The following is a 23,265-nucleotide window of genomic DNA, read 5'->3' on the forward strand; positions in this document are numbered from 1 at the left end:
TGATGGAACCGTGGAATAGAGAACACCATTGAAACAGTCGACGTGCAGACTGGATCATATAACCACGTTCGATAATTTTTAGCACCCAGTCGGAATGCCGGTAAGAGTTGGCCACTTGTCCGTGAAATGGTTCATAACATGATATAATGCGCATAATGCATGGACTTTGAAGTGGGAATGCTCATTATTGAAAACTGTGTGTGTCTCGTTCATGTGCAACAAGCACTATAACCTTTTTGGAATCTTTTTAATTCATTACAAGATATAATGTGCCGCTCAAGCGTTTGTGCAAAATGTGTGGGCTTTGAAGTGGGAAAGCCCTCTATTGAAAAAGTGTGAGTATCATGTGTAAGCGCTGTACTTTGCAATCTTGGTATGTTCATATATGATATAATGCGCCACTCACCATTGGGAAGCGGTTGAGCATAATATGCAAACTTTATTGCGTGTGATTAATGTGAGACACAGAAAGCAACATATTGAACATTTTGAACAACAATATTCCTTTCCCGACAAACAGCAGTGTGAAAGAGGGGAACGGTATTGTGTGTCAGGAGCACTTCTGCACAGGGGGTTTTTCACATCGGTGCGGGGCTTGCGCACATTTGGCAGTGGGTGTGTTTTTTTTTCCTTGCATAAGAAAATGATTCCGGAATGACATCTTTAAAAAGATGTGTACACATAAGCGGCTCTTTTAGTTATTAGGATATTGGCATTATTGTAGATGTGGAGCGGAGGGGGGCGGGGCCGGGTCGGAATATCGCGCGCCCGGTCCCCAATCGGCCTGATGAGGCGCGCAAGGGATAAAGGCGGCCGGTGACGATGGTTCGAGAGAGAGAGAATTACGGGCATGTCCGTCATGTGTGTTTATGTTTATGTTTGTGCTTTGGGTTTAAGTTTCTCATTAAAATATAATTTATGTTGACAAGCCGGTTCTCGCCTCCTCCTTACCCATCCTTTAACTGTGTTACATTTGTGCCGAAACCCGGTAAGGAGGAGGGATGCCCGTCGCAGAGTCCTCGACACTGCCGTCCACCCAGGGGAGCGCCGCTGCCATCACCGCCCGGATGCGGGGTACGGCCGTCGTCCGCGGGGCAAGTGGGGACTGGATACTCCTCCGCCCCTGGCAGCGGCTCTACCGCTCCGGGCGGTTGGAGAGTTTCTTCCCTCCTCCCCTCGTGGACGGCGGTCTTCCCTCGACCCCTCCGAGTCTCTGGGCACTCCTCCTTTTTGTTTATCTTCATGTGGAATAATGACACATAATCAGTTTTGCTTAATAAAATAATATTTTTATGAAAATAAAAACTCTGTGTATCGTGTCCTTATAACCCCTTTAGCAATAGTCACAATATAGGCTAGCATGACCATGTATGTTATTGGTCAGTTATTTTTTTTTAGCAATTTTCCACTGAAATTTCTTACAGCAACTTAAGATGTTAGGTTGATCCATGCTGCACTGTCATTTATAGCTGATGCTTTGAGTTTTTTCTTGAAAGTGTTTAGCAGGTTTCAGTGATATTTTCTCACTTGTAGAAACACTCATACACACACATACACACTCATTTATGCCTCCAGGCAGGTTTTAGAGGCATTTATCTAATGTAGTGACATTGACATAACATAATGGGCTCGTTACTATTGCAAGGTCGGAGTGATGGAAATCAAATGACACCATAATCATAGCAGAGGACTTAAAACTGATGTCATATGAGTGTGTTAATGCACACGTTTTTGTGTGTGTTGCCTGAAGACTAGAAAGGTGGCTTTTGTGGCATCAGGCTTAATTAAATCAACATTGATTATTACAGGCTGGCATTATGGAGCACCGTTGTTGATGGAGTGATTGTGTGTTTTGAGAAGTGTCAGATCAGGACAGCAAAAGAGTCTGTCAATCAAATGTCCCCAGCAAAAGAGAGACAGACAGTGCTGCTATCATTATCACTTAATGGGATCTGAAGGGACACAGTGATTCATGTGATTAAACTGATACTTTTAGCATTTTTGCTTTTCCTCGGTTTTGAAGACAAATTTAGAGATGATTCTAATTACTAATTACTAATGTGTCTTGTTATACAGATTTGAAATTGCATCTGTGTGTGCATGAGAGTGTGCCAGTGTGTGTAATCAAATTCAAATCATATGATGGATAGTTCTGGGTGTTACCTCTGATTAGAGGAGCCATGTCCTAAGCACACCTGCTACCGTACATGATTTGAATTCTATATTTATGCTGAATTCTATGTCAAGTTGCTATGATTCTTTGCAACCGTAAACAGCCTAGAGTTTGGCTAATAAACTATATTACTTGGCGGAAGACTGGTTTCATTATGAAAATTAATAGTGATGATTAGTAAATACAGGCAGCACGTCAGTGATGACATCATCATTATAATTGAATACTTGTGATTGGTCTTTTATATGATGACTTGTCTTCATTGCATGTGTTTAACCATTTATAGACACGCTGGTAATTCTTGTGTACACCCAACTGAAAACAAGACATGCTCATTGTCATGACAACGGTACAGCGGAAACAATGCAGCATTTCATTTACACCAAACCGAAACTTAAATCAAAGCTTATCTACAGTATATAATTAAAGCCATGCAAACACTGGCATTTCTTTCAGGAAACTGTAAATCTAGCTATTTATTGAACATTGCTACATTTTATTATTCTGATGTTTCCACTGTTCTACAAAAGCAAAAAGCCATTTAGGGCTGTTTGTTACATTGCATTTACTACGATTTAAGGGGTTTGACACCACTTAAACATAGTTCAAATCACTGAAAAGCATGATACACTTGGTTTATTACTTGGTCCAAAAATGACTTGTTGTGCTGTTGTTACTTTAGAGAACTATTTCTTTACTTAAATGTTACCTAGCCAATGTTTTTACTTTGAACTTTTTGAAACTTGACCAACAAGCTATAAAGCATTTGCCACACATCTCTCATCTGTCTCTTCCAGGTGTTTCTCTGGACAAGGTCTTTGAATACAGCGAGTACTGGGAAGTGGCTCGTGGTCTGTATGCACCCTTCGACTGCACTGCCACCATGAAGTCTGGTAATGCAGATGTTTATGAAAATGAGATCCCAGGGGGCCAGTACACCAACCTTCACTTCCAGGCCCACAGCATGGGCCTTGGTAACAAGTTCAAAGAGGTGAAGAAAGCCTATGTTGAAGCCAACAAACTGCTGGGGGATCTCATCAAAGTAAGGCCTCCTAGAATCTAATTTTGGTTCCAAAGTTGTTACATATTCCCTGACTTTCTATTTTCTTCTTTCTTTCTCTGTCCCTTTTTCCTCCTGCCCTGTTCCATATGCTGATATGTGTTGCTGATATGTGTTCTTGCAGGTCTGTGAATAAAGTGATATGATGAGGAAGAGGGCGGGGGCCGGGCACTCACGCCCTGGTCCCACCCTCCTCCTCGTCACACTCCCCCCCCCCCACCGGCAGGCTTTCCCCACCTTTTGAGACCTGGGAGGGAGAAAAGGGGAGGGTTAAGGGGAGAGGGAAATAGTGAGGAAGAGCAACAGAGAGAGAGAGAGAGGAGAGAAAAAAAAAATTGTTCACCGGTTCCCAGACGTGCCGTTGCCTGGTCCTCGGCCACTCCTCCACCCTCTGGCGGATGACAGCCACTCCTCTCCGGGCAGACTGGAGTGAGTCCTCCGACCCCTGGCAGATGGAACACCCCTCCGTATTCTGGCGGCCAGAAGCGAGCCCCTCCGTCCCTGTCAGCAGCTCCACACCCCTCCTCCCCACACGGTTGGCGGCCATTCATCCACATCCAGGCAGCCGATAGCTACTCCTCTGTCCCCCAGCGGACAGCCGCGGCTGCTCCTTTAGGCAGATGGCAGTGGCGAGGACTCCATGATAGCGCATCCCTCCTCCTTCCCGGGTTTCAGCACCAACGTAGCAAGGTAATGTGGGCAAGGAGGAGGCGAGAACCGGCTGAACAGTCAAAATAATGTTTAATGAAAACTTAAAATGACGAACTCTAACGGCAGCTGCGTGTGGCTCTCTCTCTCCCAAACAGCCACATCTGGGTCAGCTTTATCCCTCTCCTCGTCCGATTGGGCTGGCCGTGCACACTCACGGCCCGACCCCACCCTCTTTCTCATCACAAGTGACTTTTGTCTATTTTACTTAATAATAGTCAAAGCTGAATCTGTTTAATAATTTATTTATTTTTCATCCCTATCCTGTTGTTTAAAACCTAACAATTAGCTTAAAATATAAAAAAAGTAGCTACAATCCTATATTTTTAATTTAGAGCTAGTGCTATTGGCATAATTACATTGCAAGTACACTTTGTTCTTTTGTGTGTAATTATTTTAATTTGAACAGATGCTGAAAGGTTTTATTTCTAAACAGAGACCTTACATTTTGCAGACTCTTGAAAGAAATGTCTTAGTCAGCATGCTGGAGGGTGGCAGAATGTCAGAATATCATCGCTCCAACTAATATGAGAAAAACTTCTGCCACTTTCTAACATAGGAACATTGATTAGACCTTGGGGCTACCTGTGTGTATATATGTATGTGTGTGAGTGTGAGTGTGGGTGTATATGTCTGCAAGTCTCAGTGTGATAGTGAGTGCTCTGGTTATCAGATTAGATGTCAGCCACATAGCCCAATACCAGCAGTCAATGTCACCTGTCAGTGCTGGGCTCTGCATTGCTGTCCCTAAGGCCAAATTAACCAATCAAGTGAAATATGTCTGCCATTGCTCGCTTCAGCCTTTCTCTCAATGCAATCAATTACCAATGTTCTCCTAACAGAATGTCCTGTTTACCTCCAGTGCATCTGCATGCCATTGTATTGCAAAGAAAATACGTTTTTCCATTGAATTGTCCTTGTGGGCTTCACACACAGTGACCAGTGTAGATTCATGAGCAAATTACTTTTAACCATTTTTTTAATGAGCTTTTCAAAAGACTCATAAACTCACAAGTTACTGGTTTGAATCAGTCGGAATCTTAATTGAATGACTCAATGGATTAGTCAAGAGCGGTTACAGAATCAACATTTGACTCACGTACTGAACTGAAGTAATTATTACTTACTAATCATTATGAATCTGTTTTGTATGCTTAAGATTTATGAAACCTCAGTCAGTATCGTTACTGACATGTTGTTCAAATTACACAGGGTGTAGTTTAAAAAACATTTGCAACATTTATGGCTCAACGGGGGCTCCCCTGCTGCAAAAGAAATATGTCTAAGACAGTTTTTCTCAAACTAGGGTCAAATTACTAGGGGAAAATCCATGAATTGTGAACAATGTGTTGTAAAGTTGTAATCAAATAAGCAATAAAAACATAACAAAAAAAACAACTACTCTATATAGCTACTGACTGGTATAAAAATACAACATAATAGAAGTTTAAAACCATACATTTAAACAGCTTATGTAAAATAGATGTAGGTTTTGGATCTCAAATTTAAGTGTGGGAAAATCTACTTAGTCCAATGGTAACAGCGACATCTCTGATTGGTGAATGAATCTCGCTTTAACATGACTCGGGGGTAAATAACTTTTTACATGCAATATTTACTAGAGTTTCTGCAGATGACATTGGACAATATCTATCATACATTCAGACACGCAGCTGTTGCTTCATCCAGTAAAAAGAGAAGGGGTTTAATAACATGTATTTCAAGTTATATCAACCACAATGAGTGTCAGTATTCACAAGCCACAGCTGAACAGCACTAGATTAGCAAGGTCCCTGTTTCTGACTGTATACTTATAATTATTTTGGTGAATCAAAATAAGTTAATATAACAAAATAAGTTAGTATAACTAGTATAATTTTGTTAATAAGTTAGTATAACATGACAGTTGAGATCCAGCTTCACGTTAAATGTGATAATATATTTGCTAACACAGTGACCCTTATTTTAACCATCCCATCTGTCTAATAGTGGCCAATATTAGTTAATTTCATTGTAATCATGCAGTAGATATAATTTTCCATTTATATCCTTGTGCGACTCATGTCCCCTTGCATGCATTATGTGTTTTTTCTTCGCTGTAAGCCAAGCATAATTTCATTTCATTTAAACCAACTGATCTCAGTTCTGGAATATCATAGCTGTCAGGAAAGGGTTAAACTTTTGATGTGCCAAGTTATGTGACAAAACAACATGAGCCGATCAATACAATACTACATCTGGAAAGAAACTTCATAAAGTTTTTACATTGAAACTTGTTTAAGTCTCTAGTTTCCTTCGATATGCCATTTAGAACATTTAATCGATGTATCTGGAAACAGCATGCCATTTAACACAATGACCAGACGTGGTCTGTAGGGCCTTATGAATATTGTGGTGTCATAGTTTATATAAATAAAACGAATGAAGCAATGCTCAACTGTTCATTCTTCTTCTGAAGAATTTGGTGCTTTACTCATGTGTAAATTTGTGCTTTGATGGGGGAAATTGTCATTATTTACAAAAATATCTTTGCTGTTTGAGCTGTGTATTATTCTCTGTGATGTTTATTCGCCCTGCGGGTGGCGCTAAAACCAGAAATGAGTAATGGACTGTCTCCCTAACTTCATTTTGTGGTGTTTGTTTGTGATGTCTTTGATATGAATCACTTGTTGTATCACGTGTTGTATTCCTCACTCCTAAAATCCTGGATGAAAACATAATTGAAACACTTATTTTTGTAATGGAAGTCGTTACTGGGATCAATACTTGATTTTATACTTTTAGTAAATAATATCATATTTGTTGTGATGGTGGTGGGGTTTGGCGTCCATAAAGAATTTAAGATTAAGATTCAACTTTATTGTCATTGTGCAGGGCCAATGAAATGCAGTTGTTTTCACATATCCCAACTAAGCTGGGGTCAGAGTGCAGGGTCAGCCATGAAACAGCACCCCTGGAGCAGATAGGGTCTAGGGCCTTGCTCAAGGGCCCAACAGTGGTATCTTGATGGTGCTGGGGCTTGAACCCCCAACCTTTTGGTCAGTAACCAAGAGCCTTAACCACTGAGCTACCACTGCACCACAATTTGGGGTTAACAGGTCCGTGGTTCAAAAAAGTCTGAGAAAACCTTCTCTATGAACCACTGATATACAACCAGCACAGTGCATTTTCAGTATGACGATTGAAACTAAATTGGATTGGATGATAACTTCAGAACGGCAGTAGTAAACATGTTATGAGTTTTCTGTTTCTGCATACTCTTTTACATACTATTTTAAAAATGTAAAGCATTATACTGTGTGTACTGCTTAGTAAGCAGAACACTAGTATTCCATTTTGAACATAGCCTCTGACTCCTTCACTTTCTTGCTGTTTATCCATTGGTTTGCTGAGGCACACACCAACACTAACACACACACTCCACTAATTCTGTCTGCAGCAGCAGATACCACTGACACACACAAACTGTTCTCTTGAGTTCAAAGCACTGGCTGTCCATGCCGATGGCCAAACAGATGTAACCTGTCAGTTAGCAGGAGATACCCAGCACAATAACACAGAAGAGAGTAAACACTTTCAGATCTGTGCGTGTGTGTGTGTGTGTGTGTGTGTGTGTGTGTGTGCTTATGTTTATGTGATTTACGAAGACAATTTTTTAAGTTACAAACTGGTAATTACAAGGTTATTATGCTATAAATGTGATTTATGAGGACATCTCTAGAGTCCCCATAGTTTAAATCGCTTAAAAATCATACTGCAGAAAATGTAAAAATGCAGAAAGTTTTCTGTGAGGATTAGGTTTAGGGGTTGTGTTAGGGTTAGGGGATAAAACCTAAAATTTGTACAGTATAAAATCATTATGTCTATGGAAAGTCCTCATAATGATAGGTAGACCAACGTGTGTGTGTGTGTGTGTGTGTGTGCGTGCGTGCATGTGGGTTTGGGTGGTTTACGAGGAAATGTATTTGTTTACAAACTGGTAATTATAAGGGTATTATGCTATAAATGTGGTTTATGATGACATTTCTAGTGTTCTCATAATTCAAAACGCTTAAAAAACATACTATACAATGTTTTTTTTGAGAACGTAATAAAGCTAAAAGTTTTTGGTGAGGGTTAGGGTAAGGGGATAAAATCTATAGTTTGTACAGTATAAAAATGATTATGTCTATGGAGAGTCCTCATAAGGATAGCCGCACTAGTGTGTGTGTGTGTGTGTGTGTGTGTGTGTGTGTGTGTGTGTGTGTGTGTGTGTGATCCCTTCTTAATCCCATCTCACTCTTATCTTATAACACTTTCCCTGACAGCCTCTATTACTTTTGCTGAGAGAGGCTTGGCCTGAAATAGATTTGCATTGTGTCTGGTTACTTAACAAATTCTCTTCTCAATTAACAACCCATTGATTTCTCCAAGATTTAACTCTGTTCTCACTGAAGGCCAGATTTTGTAGGATTCTACAGGAACTGAAGGCAGCATCCCATGATTTGAATCCTTCTGCAGCAGCACCTTGTTCAACATGCTCTCTTTTAGCTTGAGACAGTCCAGCTCAACTGATTGGAAATGTACTGTATCTTTGACTATGTTCAGATTGGAATACTAGTTTACTTCATACTGAACCAAGAATGTCTACTTCTAACTACTACTACTTCTATCTGTTTAATACTGGGGGTACCAAATGTAAAATTTTAAGAATTGCTAACAAACACATCACATATTGATCAATCACTATTTTGAATATCGGGCGAGACATGTCTTTTTTCCGGCCTTGTTCTGTACTGTACATAATGTATACTGCCTATGCTATTTTTGAAAATTAGTATCTGAGATGCAGTGACAATTTTTTGAACACCTGGCTTGTTTGGAGCATTTGTTTTCGAAACCTGGTGTGGTTTCTTTCTTGGTTCGGTTCGTTTAGCCATATATGAACAAGGCGATATATCACTCGGATCCACAAAAAAACTGTAAGGTCTCAGTCCAATTGCAACAAACTCTGGAGCAGTTTGCTTGTGGTAAGAATGCAGTCTGACCCAATAGACCAATGAAGCAAACAATATCCCTAAATAAACCATGAACATACCTGAAGGATCTGCAGAGAATAAATCTGTGAATCAGCTCGTCACTATAATTCATCATTAAAATGCAGATATAATTTTTTGGCAACTACATTACATATAGTTGTTCATTTAAAATAGGAGTTGTTTAATAATTCCTGAGGTAATTTTAGCATGGTTCCTTCTCTCTTGTGGATAGCAGTAGAACAGACACAGGTAGGACCAACTTTATGACAGAAATAAATGTGTATGTGTGTGTTTGCATGTGTGTGTTTGTGTGGGGGCATGATAGGGAGCAACATACCTCCGTGACCATGAGAAAAGGTACTTTTCAATGCACAAATAATGCAAAAGCAACTAATGACAGAAGAAATTTACCACGATGGAAATGTTATGACCTCTGAATGGAACACATATTCATATTAAGCAAGCTACAGGTCTGAAAATGCACCAAGTCATTGAGCGGAGTACAGTTATCATCTCAGGAATAAAAATTTAGTTTTGAATTTTTATTGCACTTAACTTTTGTTAATCTGATTGAATAATGAGTGAAGTAGGAAATGCTAAAAATGGGTCTTATATATGGCTTTCGTTTGAATACAAAATGGAAGGTTAAGTTTAACACATAGCAGTGGGATACAGTATTCCTTGCAGTGTGATCTGTTGAATACTGCTCATGTTGGCAAATTTAATAGTATTAATTTAGTACTCTAATAGAAAATTTGCATAACAAGTACAGTATATGAAATACAACATACTGCAAGTGAAGTATCATAGCATGCTGCGTATTCCGTGCATGGCCAGTGTCTCTGCTAAAGATAGAGGCATTAGCAAGAGAACTACAGCTCCAGTGACTTGACTACAGAAGACTATGGCAGGATGAAAAGCTTCTTGAAGGGAACTTTAATGCTTAATTTAGTGAAATCATTGTTCATTTCTCAGACAATTATGTATTCAAATGACAGGCAGCAATTTCCCTATGAACACTATTTACTGAGATAAATAAACTTCTGGTTACTAATGTGAGGCTGTAGACACTTATGCAAAAAATGTAGCATTTTATGTAGCAACTGTTTAAATGGCAAGTGTGCAAGTCATTCATGAAAATGTTTGAGATGTGTAATTTATGTGCATCGGTGCACATTAGGAGTTTTACAATTTGTCAAATTAAAAAAAAGATGTAATGTCACACGCTACAGTCCCAGCAGCGCTGGAGTCACTCAGGGACACTGGGATGATTTCAAAATCCTTACTCTCTTAAAGTCAATACATATGGTTTGTCTAAGGCTTTGTATTTAAACGAGGATATTAACTGTGCACAGGGGTGTAAAGTAACAAACTACAAATACTCACGTTACTGTAATTAACTCCTTTTTCCTAAGAATTGTACTTTTTAAGTAGTTTTAAAATTGTATTCTTTTACTTGAGTGCATTTTAAGTGCTGTAACTGTACTTTTACTGTGCTATTTTCCCACCGTCTGTGTTCGCTACTTCCCTGTCCTGATTTTATTTTTATCTACAACATGATTGGCTAGGGAGAGTCTCAAGACTCCCATCAAATCAAATCACACATAAAAAACTTGAACGGCAGCTGCAGATCTGGTGCCAACTGTGGAGAATTAAGCACAGTTTACAGCTGAACATAACCGGCTGCACCTGAAATGGCTTTTCGCAGAGAAAAAGGCCAATTGCATGATCGTGTCATGTAAGTTTAACTTGCTCAAGCCATATATCAGCATTAATCCTGCCTCTAATTTGAAGAAACATATCAAGGAAAATGTTATATTTCTGCTTACAATATTCTGTGTGTCTTTAAAATAGCCTGTAATTTAACTCTAAATAAATATAGCACTGAGATTATTGGGCTGCTGTGAGAGAGTAATGCAATGTTATCAATAGGGCTGGGCAAAAATATTATCTAGATGTTCATTGGAAAAAAGAGAGATGTCCTTGATCAAACTTTTGTGTAGTTTTCTATATTTAGCCTATATTCTACATCTAGAACAGGGGTGTTCATGACATCAATCACGCTGGCAAGAGCACCACTGGTTGGTTGATCTAGATGAAATATAAAAGATTTACTTTTTTATATTCTGACGTCTGTTGCTGCGTGCTGTTTGACTGACAGGCTGCTAATGTTTGAGCGCTAATGCGGGTACGCCTAAATGATCAAATACACCTTATAATTCCACCAACGCCCATCTTGATGAGGATTTAATGTAAACGCAGTCGTTTATGTCTAAAGTGAACTTAAACAATGGGACAAAAAGCGTATTTGCATCAAATTGTCTGACTTGAAGTGTGCATGTAACCGAATTGAGCACTGTAGGACACTGTATGTCAAAAAATGTCTATTAATCAAACAACAATAACAAGGAAATGAGAAAACAACTCACTACTTTTGGCTGAATAACTTGAGTAACTTTAAAAGTATTAATTTAATAGAATAAATCTGTGACATTTTTAATAAACGGGGCTATTAATACAATTATTATTTAATTACTTATTTTTAAACACGATAAACAATCGTATTTTATCTAATTACACAATGATGATTCATCAACATTATAGACATTACAGTTTGATTGTCTGTTAATTCCTGATCTTCTGTAAAGCTGCTTTGAAACGATGTGTGTTGTGAAAGGTGCTATACAAATAAAATGGACTTGACTTGACTTGACTTAATAACAACATTTTATTAAAATATTGTTAGTTTTTTAATAATACAGATCCCTGATATAGAGTGTTAATTGGTATAATAAATTACCAGGAAAGTAGATGATAAAATTATTTATAATTATGCTTAGCCTTTATAAAGATAGAAAAGTGCATTCGAATGAGAACTATTTCTGGGCTTAAACGATACAAGAACTAAATCAATGTGGAACATTGTATCTCTAAAGGAGGACAATACGGCCCCCACATGTGCTACTTAAAATAAATCATTCACACAAAAATGAAAATTCTCTCATCATTTACTCACCCTCATGCCATCTGCCTATGACTTTCTTTCTTCAGAACACAAATTAAGATTTTTATAAGAGTATTTCAGCTCTTTAGGTCCATTCAATATAAGTGAACGGGTGCCAAAATGTTGACGCTCCAAAAAGCACATAAAAGCAGCATAAAAGTAATACTTACAACTCCAGTGGTTTAATCCATGATTCAGAATTGATATGACAGGTGTGGGTGAGAAACAGATCAATATTTTTTCAATATATCAATATTATTTTATTTTTTGGAATCAGATTCATGTAATGTTTATCATAGATAAGTGATATTAAAGTGATTTTAAAAGTTGGCATACAGTGTTCATTATAATGGGGCATATATTTTGCAACTCAGTACTCAATACTCACTACTCATGAGTACTTTTAAATTAGCTACTCTTTTACTCTTACTTGAGTAGTTTTTTGGACAGCTACTTTTACTATACTCACACAACATTGTTTGGGAAGTAACAATACTTCTACTTCTATTATTTTCACCCCTGACAGTGCGTAATGTTTGTCTAGGGCTCTATTACAAAACTTAATCTTGAATGTGTATCACCAAAGTACTTTTTGGAAGGGTATACTTTCAAAACGAATCTTGCCTACACACAGCAATTTGAACATTTGACAGCAGTTTTACAGTGCATGTGGTATTTTGTCATGAAGCGCTGAACTATTTATGTGAAACATTTAACATTTTATTCTTCTCCTTAATGTCATAGTTTTCCCATCTTCAGTCCGTGTGTCTTTTATTCTCTCAAATTTACATTCATACACAATCCTCACCACTCTCTCATACTGTCACTCCCATGTTTATTTATTTATTTTTTAGAGAGTTTCTCGCTCTATCTTGAATCCTCAATTCTTCACACAGTCAGTTTTTATTGTGCAAGTTTGAGTGTCCTTTAAAAAAGATTTTGAAAAGCAAATGTTATATCAAATTATTTGACGTTGTTCACATTTCAGATGACAGAGAAACTCTGTTGTTGTGATCTGGCCTGCCCACATGTCCATTCCTCCTCTGATTTTCTGGATTGTTAGCAATTCTCTATGTTTGTAGAGTCCATGCTTTGTCATTGTTTCTAATGGGCATGAGAGCTCTGCCAACTCTGCCAGGTCGTATTCTCTTGTTTGGGCTTTCTAGCACTGTAATATTTTTGTGTTTTGAGCTGATAATAATGCTTGATTTATTTGTGAACTATCAAGCACATGAAACATTTTGAACAGGAGGAAAGTTTTATAGGAGGAGGGAGGGGACTCAGTGATTAGATTTTCTGTTTACAGTACTTAACATCAAAATATGCTGTGTGAGCCTGATTTGAAAGGTTTTCAGAAGAAAAGAGCTGTTTTAAAAATTGTCTTTCTGTCTCTTTGTCAATCTCTCACTTCCTTTCACCAGGTGACCCCCTCCTCTAAGATTGTGGGTGATCTGGCTCAGTTTATGGTTCAGAACTCGCTTTCTAGGGCCGAAGTGGAAGAGAGAGCAGATGAGCTATCCTTCCCTCTTTCTGTTGTGGAGTTCCTACAAGGACATATTGGAATACCACATGGAGGCTTTCCTGAGCCCTTCAGGTCAAAGGTGAGATAACACCACTTGTGAAACAAAACTCTGTTTCATGGTTTTCTGTCTTAATTCAAGCTCTCTTGTATTTTGCAAGAGTTTTTTCAGACATACAAACTAAACAGAAGTTCTTAAATAGATCAAGGGTGAAGTTTACTGAATGTGTGACTGATATAAATGTGCCACTTTTTTAGAGAGATGAGTTGATTACTGGCGAATTGAGACTTTTTTCCATTACATTTATGATAAGTCATTTAGCAAGCACTTTTATCTAAAGCCCCTTGAAAATGAGGAGAAACATAAGCAATTTATTTTAAATTTTCTTTCCATTGAGAATGACAGTGGCTTTGTTCATGAATAATCCCTTGCTATACAAAAGAAAAGTGTGAAAAGAAAAGGAAAATGAAAAGGTGAGAGGGAGTGAGGGAAAGACAGTTTGAGAGAGAGTTGTGTGCACATCCATCACAAAGTTTGTCTATATGTGTGATAGAGGAAAAGAGAGGGTGAGACAAAGAATTTGAGACAAAAGGTCTAAGTGTGAATAAAGCTTGTCACTTTCCAGTTTCTATCTCAGCAGTGGATGTGGCTTTTCTTTTTGTGTTGAAAGACTTGCTGAGAAAAGAATCCATGCAGAGTCGAAAGCAATAAATCCACAATAATACACAATCACACACAAATACACACAAATCATCTACAGTCATGAGGTCACAGGGGAGACTATCATTTTATTTTTAACATGGTGGTTACTGAGCACAGACTTGCTGCTTCTGCAGTGGCAAATTTACTTTGATTTACTGTTTCGCTGGTACACTCACAAACAGACAGGCAAACCCTTTTGAAGCACCCTGAAGTCCAAGAATGAAAGATCAAATGCTGTTTGTCAGCACTGGCAGTATTTCTTTGTGTGAGCCAACATGTGCCCTCAGAGTAACAGCGAGAGAAAGACAGACAGGAAGACAGAAAAACAGATTTTGAAGACTTGGATCTTTATTACTTAAATATCATGTCTTGGTGAACACTACATGTATCTGTAATTAATATATAAGAATATAACAAGGTCTGTAGTGAAGTATATTCTTAAAATATTTCGCACAGAAGTGAGAGATCATTAGCTCACTGCCGGCTGATATTTTTTGAGTAGGGCTAAAAATATGTCCACCAGGCAACAAGAGTATTTGTCATATTAGTCTCTACTTGAATGTTTCATCAATTACAATCCACCTCATGTACTTCCTTGCTTAAATGACTAAGTAGCTAGAAGTTTTGCTGCAAGTTTATGTAGTTCTCCCAGCTAGTTCCACCACATGTAGTGTAGTATACATTTTAGACTGTCACACCATGTCCTGACCAGGCGTGACATGACAAAGAGACAAGCAATAAAAGCAGCCTGATCTCATTTAAAAATTACATGACTGTGTCAACATTTTTGTTAAGTGACGTATATTACGTGGTTCCTTTAAAAGTAAGTCAAATGTTCTCCCAAAGAGGTAAGGCTTTTCAGATTCATGGTCTGTCCAGTTTTGAGTCAACAAAACCTACCTTCCTACCCTATACCTTAAACCTAAACCTAACCATAGTCTCATAAAAGCAAATGTGAGAAGAAAAATGCAATTGCTGAAGCAACCACGTCATTTTGTGGTGCTTCTATGACATTATGATACACAAGTTGACTAGTATCCCAGTCTTTTGCAGTGCAAGTGCAACGCTCTATCAGTAGAGCTTCCTTAATTGATTGTGCTTGAACAAATTTGTAAATGTAGATGATTAAGTAATGCAAATGTTATAGTTCTTAAAAATCCCCTAGCAAGCTATGTGGTGTTGTAAAAGTGTTTAGATATCTTAAGATAGTGAATTGATATTCTGATGTCTTTCTACTAATTTGTGTAAAAGGGAGTAAAACTCATTGCTTTTGTTGGCCTCTAGTGTTTATTTTTACAGGAAACTACCAAAAACGTACAGCAAACATGTTAAAATCATTTTCAAAAATGCAGGTATAGCAGCCAGGGATAACTCCCTTTCAGTTCATGAGTTGGAATTTGAATTGAATTGGCCACACCCACAGGAAGTTGAATTTGAATTTGAATTGTAATTTTAGGAAGTGGAATTAACGGAATTGCAATTCAGAGAAATTCAACAGTCTCAATACACATTTCATTAGTCAAATTATGTTGTTTTCACTGTGCAGCACCAGAAATGGTCCTGATAACTTTATGTGGCATTGGTAGCATTTTAAACATTGTATCTTTTTTATATTAATGATTGATTATTAAGACTGCTAAAAGTTACAGTATGTGTTTGTAAAACCTTAAAAAATAAGTTTGCATTACTTTTTTTTAATTTGAATTTTAACAATCAACATATATATATATCATTTTATTAGAGAAACAAATTCATGCTGATATCATAAACAAGTTAGCTACCATGAAAACAAAATCTACACCAACAATGTAAATAAAACCATTCAAATTGTCAAACAACACAACCATACTATTTGAGGAACACAGAAAGACATGAGCTTGGAGAGGTTTCTGCAGTGCAACCTTAAAGCCACAGTGACTCTCTTTTAAAACGTGGCTCTATCTCTGCCAATCAGGTCATCCAGATAAACCCAGATAGCCAGACATTCTGCATTTCAAACCAGTGCACAAACACTGATAAGAGTGGGCAATCTTCTCATACAGGCACACACACACAGGCGTACATTGACATGCACAGACACACACAAACAGAAGGAAAACAATATGTGCACAGTCTTACTGATGTGATCAAAACATGTCATGCACCATAACATCAAGCAGTCTTTGCATTGGTTGCCATTTCTTACACACTTACAAAATGGTAATACATTTTACTCAAAAGTTAATGTTAATTGTTTAAGATAAAAAAACATAATATGTGCTTTTATAGATATGTATTTTGTCTGCAAAGTTAACAGCAAAAAAAAAAAAAACACGTCCCTTTTCTTACCTCCCTTTTATACATGCTGCTTAATGACGTTAGCAGACACCTCAATTAAACATTCCCGTTGTCTCAATCCTAAAGGCAATTAAGCCCTCTATCTTTAGAAACCCTTCTTTCCACACACTCTCACATACACACACATATTCCTGGTTTATAAATGGCCTCAAAACATGTCAAATTAATGAAGAGTGACTGAATGAAGCGTGAAGCATCTTTGAACTGCAGCTACTGTGACTGATAGAATTGGTGAGCCCTCTTTTGTGTCTCATGCCTCCGCCAAGGGAAAAGCCTTTAAACCCTTTACTGGCGATCCTCAGGGAGCTCCGCCATACAATAATCAGCATGTTTTATGTATTATTTAAAATGCATTAATGGGGTTGAATGCGCTAATTACTAGAGACACTTCCGCACTTAGTGGGGGGGGGCGATCATGGTTGGGTGTGTCACACTGAGTTAAAAAACTGTGGAGAAGTCTGGAGAGCATTGGCACTACATGTTAATGTCATGAGAAGCTCACAAGTCACGATTGTACTTCATATAATGTAGAATAATTGTTCAGAGTGTGTGTGTGCTTTTAAGTCCAAAGGCTTTTAGTTCCTGTTTCTCATCTACCGATCATCTACTAGCAGGTTAGTGCAAAAGAGTGTGGCAGACATACCAAATGCTGTGTCACCATGTCCTGTATTAAGGATAAACAACCAAATGGACTCTATACCATCACATTTGAGTTACTCACCAGTCTAGACTCATCATACTCATCTGAAGTTTTCCGTTTGTGGTGGATGAGTGATTGATTGATGGATTGACTGAGACAGGGGTTCAGAGGTGCAATTGGTACGCTGCTTTCAGTTCCTTTTAAATCTTTTAAATTACTGTCACAGACCATAGGCTCAGTTCTAATGCCCTAAATGTACACTACAGCTATCTGTCAGGATTTCAGTTTAAAGAGTATTTACAATGGGCTGAAAGGATCAGGGTGGTTCAAGGACAGGTCAGTGACAATAGGGAGGAGGATAGTCCAACATATGCACATATGCTCGTTGATTTTTATGCAGATACAAATACACACATCTGCCTTAGGTAAATAGCTGCTGTATTTTTTTCTTCACATTGCTCATAATGATCTGACACTTATTGCGTAAACATGCTCAAAATTGGAACAATTATGCCACACCCATGGATGAACAACCACAGGAAGATACAGTAAGTTCAGGTCACAGAGCGAAAATCTTGAGTCTGTTTTATGGCTGCATGGGTTCCCATTACAATCCACTACTTTATTGTCTTCTCTCCAGTGGATCCTTCTGAGGAAAGCAATGGATTGTCATGCCTGACGAATTTGATTTGGGCTAGTGAAATGAGTCTCTTTGTTAGCTAAAGTGCATGAGAGCACTCACAAACAGATGGAAAGCCAAAAAACTCCTGGTGGGTTTTTAGACATATAATTAAATGCAAGCTCTTTGTGCCCATTACGATGAAAATTTTCAAGATAATTTGTAGAAATGTCTCTTAAAGGAGAAATCAAGGGGTTATAAATATAGATTGTGTATTAACTGGGATATTTAGTAAAGCAGAGAACTTAATCTGTTTAGAAATACTTTGAATTATAAATGCTCTTTAAGATCACTGGATTTTCATTTTACTTACAGATGTCTGGTGATAAATGGCTACAGAGACTAAAATCTCTCCAATAATATTTTGGTGGACCTTTTTTTATCAAGGCTTTTATTGGTCTTTCTGGGAGAAAGTTTTAACACATGAAATCACCCTGAGCTATATTTTCAGTCTGGCTATAAGTGTACAAAATGACAAACTGCCTAAATTCACACACTTTGATTTGGACAGATGACTCAGACATAAACAAACAAAATCAAAAAACAATAACAACAACAAAAACTATTCGTCTTCTTTCAGTCTTGTCAACAATGTCAAATATTCCCTTTTACCCAGCACAAAAGAACAGTTGTGAGGGAAACAGAAGGTCTCCTAGCAACTTCTCCAGATTCAGTTGTCTGATATTTTAACTACTATTTTTTCAGTTATCAAATTATATAACATGACAAGATTCCATAAACTTCTCAGCAAGTTTCTATGCAAACCTCCTGGTAATTCACAGCTACATTTGAAGCCTTATAGCAGAGATGTCTCTCAATGCAGAGAGTGATGGAAGTGTACATGGCAAGAGTCTCTCTCCGTCTTGTGTAAGATCATAATTGCTCTCATGGTAGTTTATGGTAATGACAGGGTAGATAATTAAGTTTTTTTTTTTTTTTTTAAATAAAGAGTAAGAAAATGTTTAAATTCACAGAATTTATTTCTAAAGAAAAAAATCTTCAGGTTTATACTGTATATCTAATACTACCCTAAAAGTTGTTATAAAAAAGAAAGACACTCTCAATTTGAAACGAGTTAAAGTACATTTTTTAAAACCCTTGCATTATGTTTTCATACTGGAACAAGATGTTTGACTTGAATCATAGCCTTGACATTTAACAATCCTTAAGATGAGGGGCCTGGGTAGCTAGGCGAGTAAAGACGCTGACAACCACCCCTGGAGTCGCGAGTTTGAATCTGGAGCATGCTGAGTGACTTTAGCCAGGTCTCCTAAGCAACAAAATTGGCCCGGTTGCTAGGGAGGGTAGAGTCGCATGGGGTAACCACCTCATGGTCGCTATTATGTGGTTCGCTCTCGGCGAGGCGCGTGGTGAGTTGTGCATGGATGCCGCAGTGGATGGGGTGAAGCCTCCATACACGCTTTGTCTCTGCGGCAATGTGTTTAACAAGCCACACGATAAAATGCATGGGTTGATGGTCTCCGATGTGGAGGCAACTGCGATTCGTCCACTACGCCCACTAGTCACTATGCCACCACGATGATTTAGAGCGCATTGGGAATTGGGCATTCCAAATTGGGGAGGAAAAAATAAATAAATAATGAAATACATAAGATGGTAGCTGTGGAAGATTGAAATATAAGCAGACAATTTCATGAGCACTTACAAGACTTATGCAAAAACACAGACAGGTCTCTGAGATGTTAAGTAGCCTACCCATGCTACTCTATTGTTTGTCTCCATATGTTAATACAAACAACCTCTCAGTTTTGAAGTATTAAAATTGTTATGAATCATCAACTTCACAGGACTGAAAGCATGAAGCAATAAAAGGGGGAACCAAATAAATGCCCCCTGTGGAATATCAAGTGATGGAGTGATGAGAAAAAAGAGGGATAAAAGGAGGGAAGTACTTGTGTGAGCTTTTGAACCCCATAGCTAGCTTTTTCAATAAGCTTCCATACAAATGCTCAAATGGGGTGACTGAGTCACCAAATTGCAAAAACAAACCTATAGGACACATCAACAAAAGGGAGCACATATGCCCTGAAATTATGACTTCAACTGCTATTAAGTGGCAATTTATTCAAAAGGTAGGTGGCTGGGACTGCAGGCAGCCGTTTCAACTTAGAATTTTATCTGAATAACAAAATGGGTTGCTGAGCCTTTCATGAAATAATGTTCTGTTTTTCACTGTCTTTTCCACCTTTTGTGTAGTCTATTCAACTTGCCCCCGTTAGCCGCCGGGCTGTTTCTCAGTGCAAGTCTAAGGACCATTTTTCAATTCATTTCTTTCTGCTGTGAAACAAAAAGGAGAAAATAGTGTCAGTTGACAGTTGATGCCTTGCCAGCACCCAGAAATATTCAAGTTCCTACCCATAATGTATCGAGTAATTTTAGTGGCATATTGATGATGAAACCTCTTCTTTGCAATTGACCTATTTGTCAAAGTGGTTTTTGCCTTTGTTCATTAACACTGACTCTGAAAGCACCAATGATATATTTAGGATGTTAAAGCTTGCAAAGTCAGGCTCTAGCAAGAGGTAGTGGTAAGAGTGCATGGTAATTATTTGCTAATTTTTTATAATAGTTTTATGCTATATCCTAGTAATCTGTGCTGAAAATCCCAGAGTTGACCCATGGACATAAAGAAATTGTCCTCCCTCGTGTTGTTCCAAACCTCTATGACAATCTTTGCTCTGATATGTTAGGCAGTATGTTTGGGAATTACAGCATCAGTCACCTTCAGTTTTATTATAAGGGGAAAAGATGCAATGGAAGTAAAAGGTGAACAAGGCTGTCAGTCTCCTTTTGTGTTTCACAGAAGAAAGAAAATCATGCATGTTTGGATCGACCTGACGGCCAGTAAATTATGACGTAATTAATATTTTTGGGTGAACTAACAGATTCAAATTTACTTGGATTAATCTTTAGCTTTCTTGTTCTTAAACTGTTAGAATCTAAAACCTGAATGAGTTTTAATGAGGAGGCCATTTCCGATAAGACAAATTATCCTCTGTCATTTTTCAGTTTTATTTAGAGTTTGTTCAGGTTTACTTGGCTGGATCTTTGATTACTGTATACAGCCACAGTTATGCTCATTATAAGTGTGAAGTTTACACAAGTTTGATGTTTCTTGAAGGTGTTGAAGTCTTTACCACGAATTGAAGGACGTCCAGGAGCTTCACTTCCACCAATGGATTTCAAGGATCTTGAGTCTAGTCTGCGAACTGCACATGGTAATGACATCACCCCTGAAGATGTGATGTCATCAGCCATGTACCCTAAGGTCTTCCAAGAATTCAAAGAGTTCACATCAAACTTTGGTCCTGTGGACTGCCTTAATACTCGCCTGTTTCTGGATGGCCCCAAAATCGCAGAGGAGTTTCAGGTTAGTTCCTTTTATATTTAGGCAACATACTAAGCAGCTAAATATGGTTGTCGCTCAACCAGTGCAGAATCCCATTCGGGACACAAACAGTTTGATTATTTACAAGAGTGACAGAGAGAACTGCATTCTATAAAGCACTGACAGCACTCTATATTGGACAGCTCATCTGAGGTGTGGTGCTAGAAAATCAGAGATACAACAGGTTTATTGATATATTTGCAAATTTCCATCTCTCTCCACCATAGTTTCTCCAGCCACACCTAGTGTCTATTGGTATATCGACCATTTCAATGATGTAAACAATAACTACGGAATTAAAACTCTTCTGACCTACTGACCTTTAATTGAGGCACTATCCACTGCCACTGTTTTAAAAACATTGACCTGGATTTTTTTTTTTGGGATACTGCTCCTTTAACGTTTCTTTTCACTACAATTGCTTTGGTCAAAAATAAAATTGAACTGATGCCATCCTTGTTTCTTGTTCAAAGCAGTGAGACAATGAAGCGTTGCTATGGTTATCACTCTGTCGTTGCATTTTCAGGAGTGACTCGTTTAAAAACAGTTGTCATTCCCAAAACTCTGCAGCGTGTACAGTTCCTGAGAAATGTAGATGTGCTGCAGAATTACAGCAAATAGCAGTTCTTTCAGTTTCAATTCAATATATCATTGATGTTTAGAACCTAAAATTTCAAGATTTACTTTAATGATGTGGGTGGCCTATCTATTTTCATCACTTATTTCACTGTGCTTCATTTCTTATCATGCAGATGTATGCTAAATGGATTTCACCCAGTTAAATTTGTAACACCATGGAATTTCACCTTCTAAACTTTAGCCAAGAGCCTGACTACTCTCTCTCACTGGGAGATTTTCAAATTGTCCTCAGCTGACCTCCAATTTTAAAAAGTTTAGTAACTGGCTTTTATGCGTCACTGGTTGTAAAATTGATTAGCATAGTAAGATTGAATACTATGCCTCTGTTGTGTTCAAATTCCAAATATACAGGTGAAACTCGAAAAATTAGAATATCGTTCAAAAGTTCATTAATTTCAGTAATTCAACTTAAAAGGTGAAACTAATATATTATATAGACTCATTACAAGCAAAGTAAGATATTTCAAGACTTTATTTGATATAATTTTGATGATTATGCCTTACAGCTTATGAAAACCCCAAATTCAGAATCTCAGAAAATTAGAATATTACATGAAATCAATAAAAAAAAAGATTTTAAATACAGAAATGGCGACCCTCTGAAAAGTATAATCATGCATATGTACTCAGTACTTGGTTTGGGCCCCTTTTGCATTAATTACTGCCTCAATGTGGCGTGGCATGGATGCTATCAGCCTGTGGCACTGCTGAGGTGTTATGGAAGACCAAGATGCTTCAATAGCGGCCTTCAGCTCTTCTGCATTGTTTGGTCTCACGTCTCTCATCTTTCTCTTAGCAATGCCCCATAGATTCTCTATGGGGTTCAGGTCAGGCGAGTTTGCTGGCCAATCAAGCACAGTAATACCATGGTCATTGAACCAGGTTTTGGTACTTTTGGCAGTGTGGGCAGGTGCCAAGTCCTGCTGGAAAATGAAGTCAGCATCTCCATTAAGCTTGTCTGCTGAAGGAAGCATGAAGTGCTCTAAAATGTCCCGGTAGATGGCTGCGTTGACTCTGGACTTAATAAAGCACAGTGGACCAACACCAGCCGATGGCATGGCTCCCCAAACCAACACAGACTGTGGAAACTTCACACTGGACTTCAAGCATCTTGGATTGTGTGCCTCTCCTCTCTTTCTCCAGACTCTGGGACCTTGGTTTCCAAATGAGATGCAAAATTTGCTCTCATCAGAAAAGAGGACTTTGGACCACTGAGCAACCAGTTCTTTTTTTTCTTTAGCCCAGGTAAGACGTTTGACATTTGAAGCCCATGTCCAGGACCCGTCTGTGTGTGGTGGCTCTTGATGCAGTAACCCCAGCCTCAGTCCACTCCTTGTGAAGCTCCCCCACACATTTGAATGGCCTTTTCCTGACAA

The 23,265-nt window shown here is 38.2% G+C and overlaps 1 protein-coding gene across 1 annotated transcript in view; it reads left to right on the plus strand.

Moving 5' to 3' along the window:
- LOC127651876 (pyruvate carboxylase, mitochondrial-like) overlaps nt 1–23,265 on the plus strand; it is a 198,989-nt gene that overhangs the window by 170,635 nt on the left and 5,089 nt on the right. Inside the window, exons 16-18 of the mRNA XM_052137919.1 lie at nt 2,971–3,215; nt 13,385–13,564; nt 20,984–21,232. Coding sequence (XP_051993879.1) covers nt 2,971–3,215; nt 13,385–13,564; nt 20,984–21,232 — 674 coding nt within the window. The remainder of the gene's footprint in view (nt 1–2,970; nt 3,216–13,384; nt 13,565–20,983; nt 21,233–23,265) is intronic.

This window comes from Xyrauchen texanus, chromosome 1, assembly GCF_025860055.1.
Source record: "Xyrauchen texanus isolate HMW12.3.18 chromosome 1, RBS_HiC_50CHRs, whole genome shotgun sequence".
In the NCBI taxonomy this organism is placed as follows: domain Eukaryota; kingdom Metazoa; phylum Chordata; class Actinopteri; order Cypriniformes; family Catostomidae; genus Xyrauchen; species Xyrauchen texanus.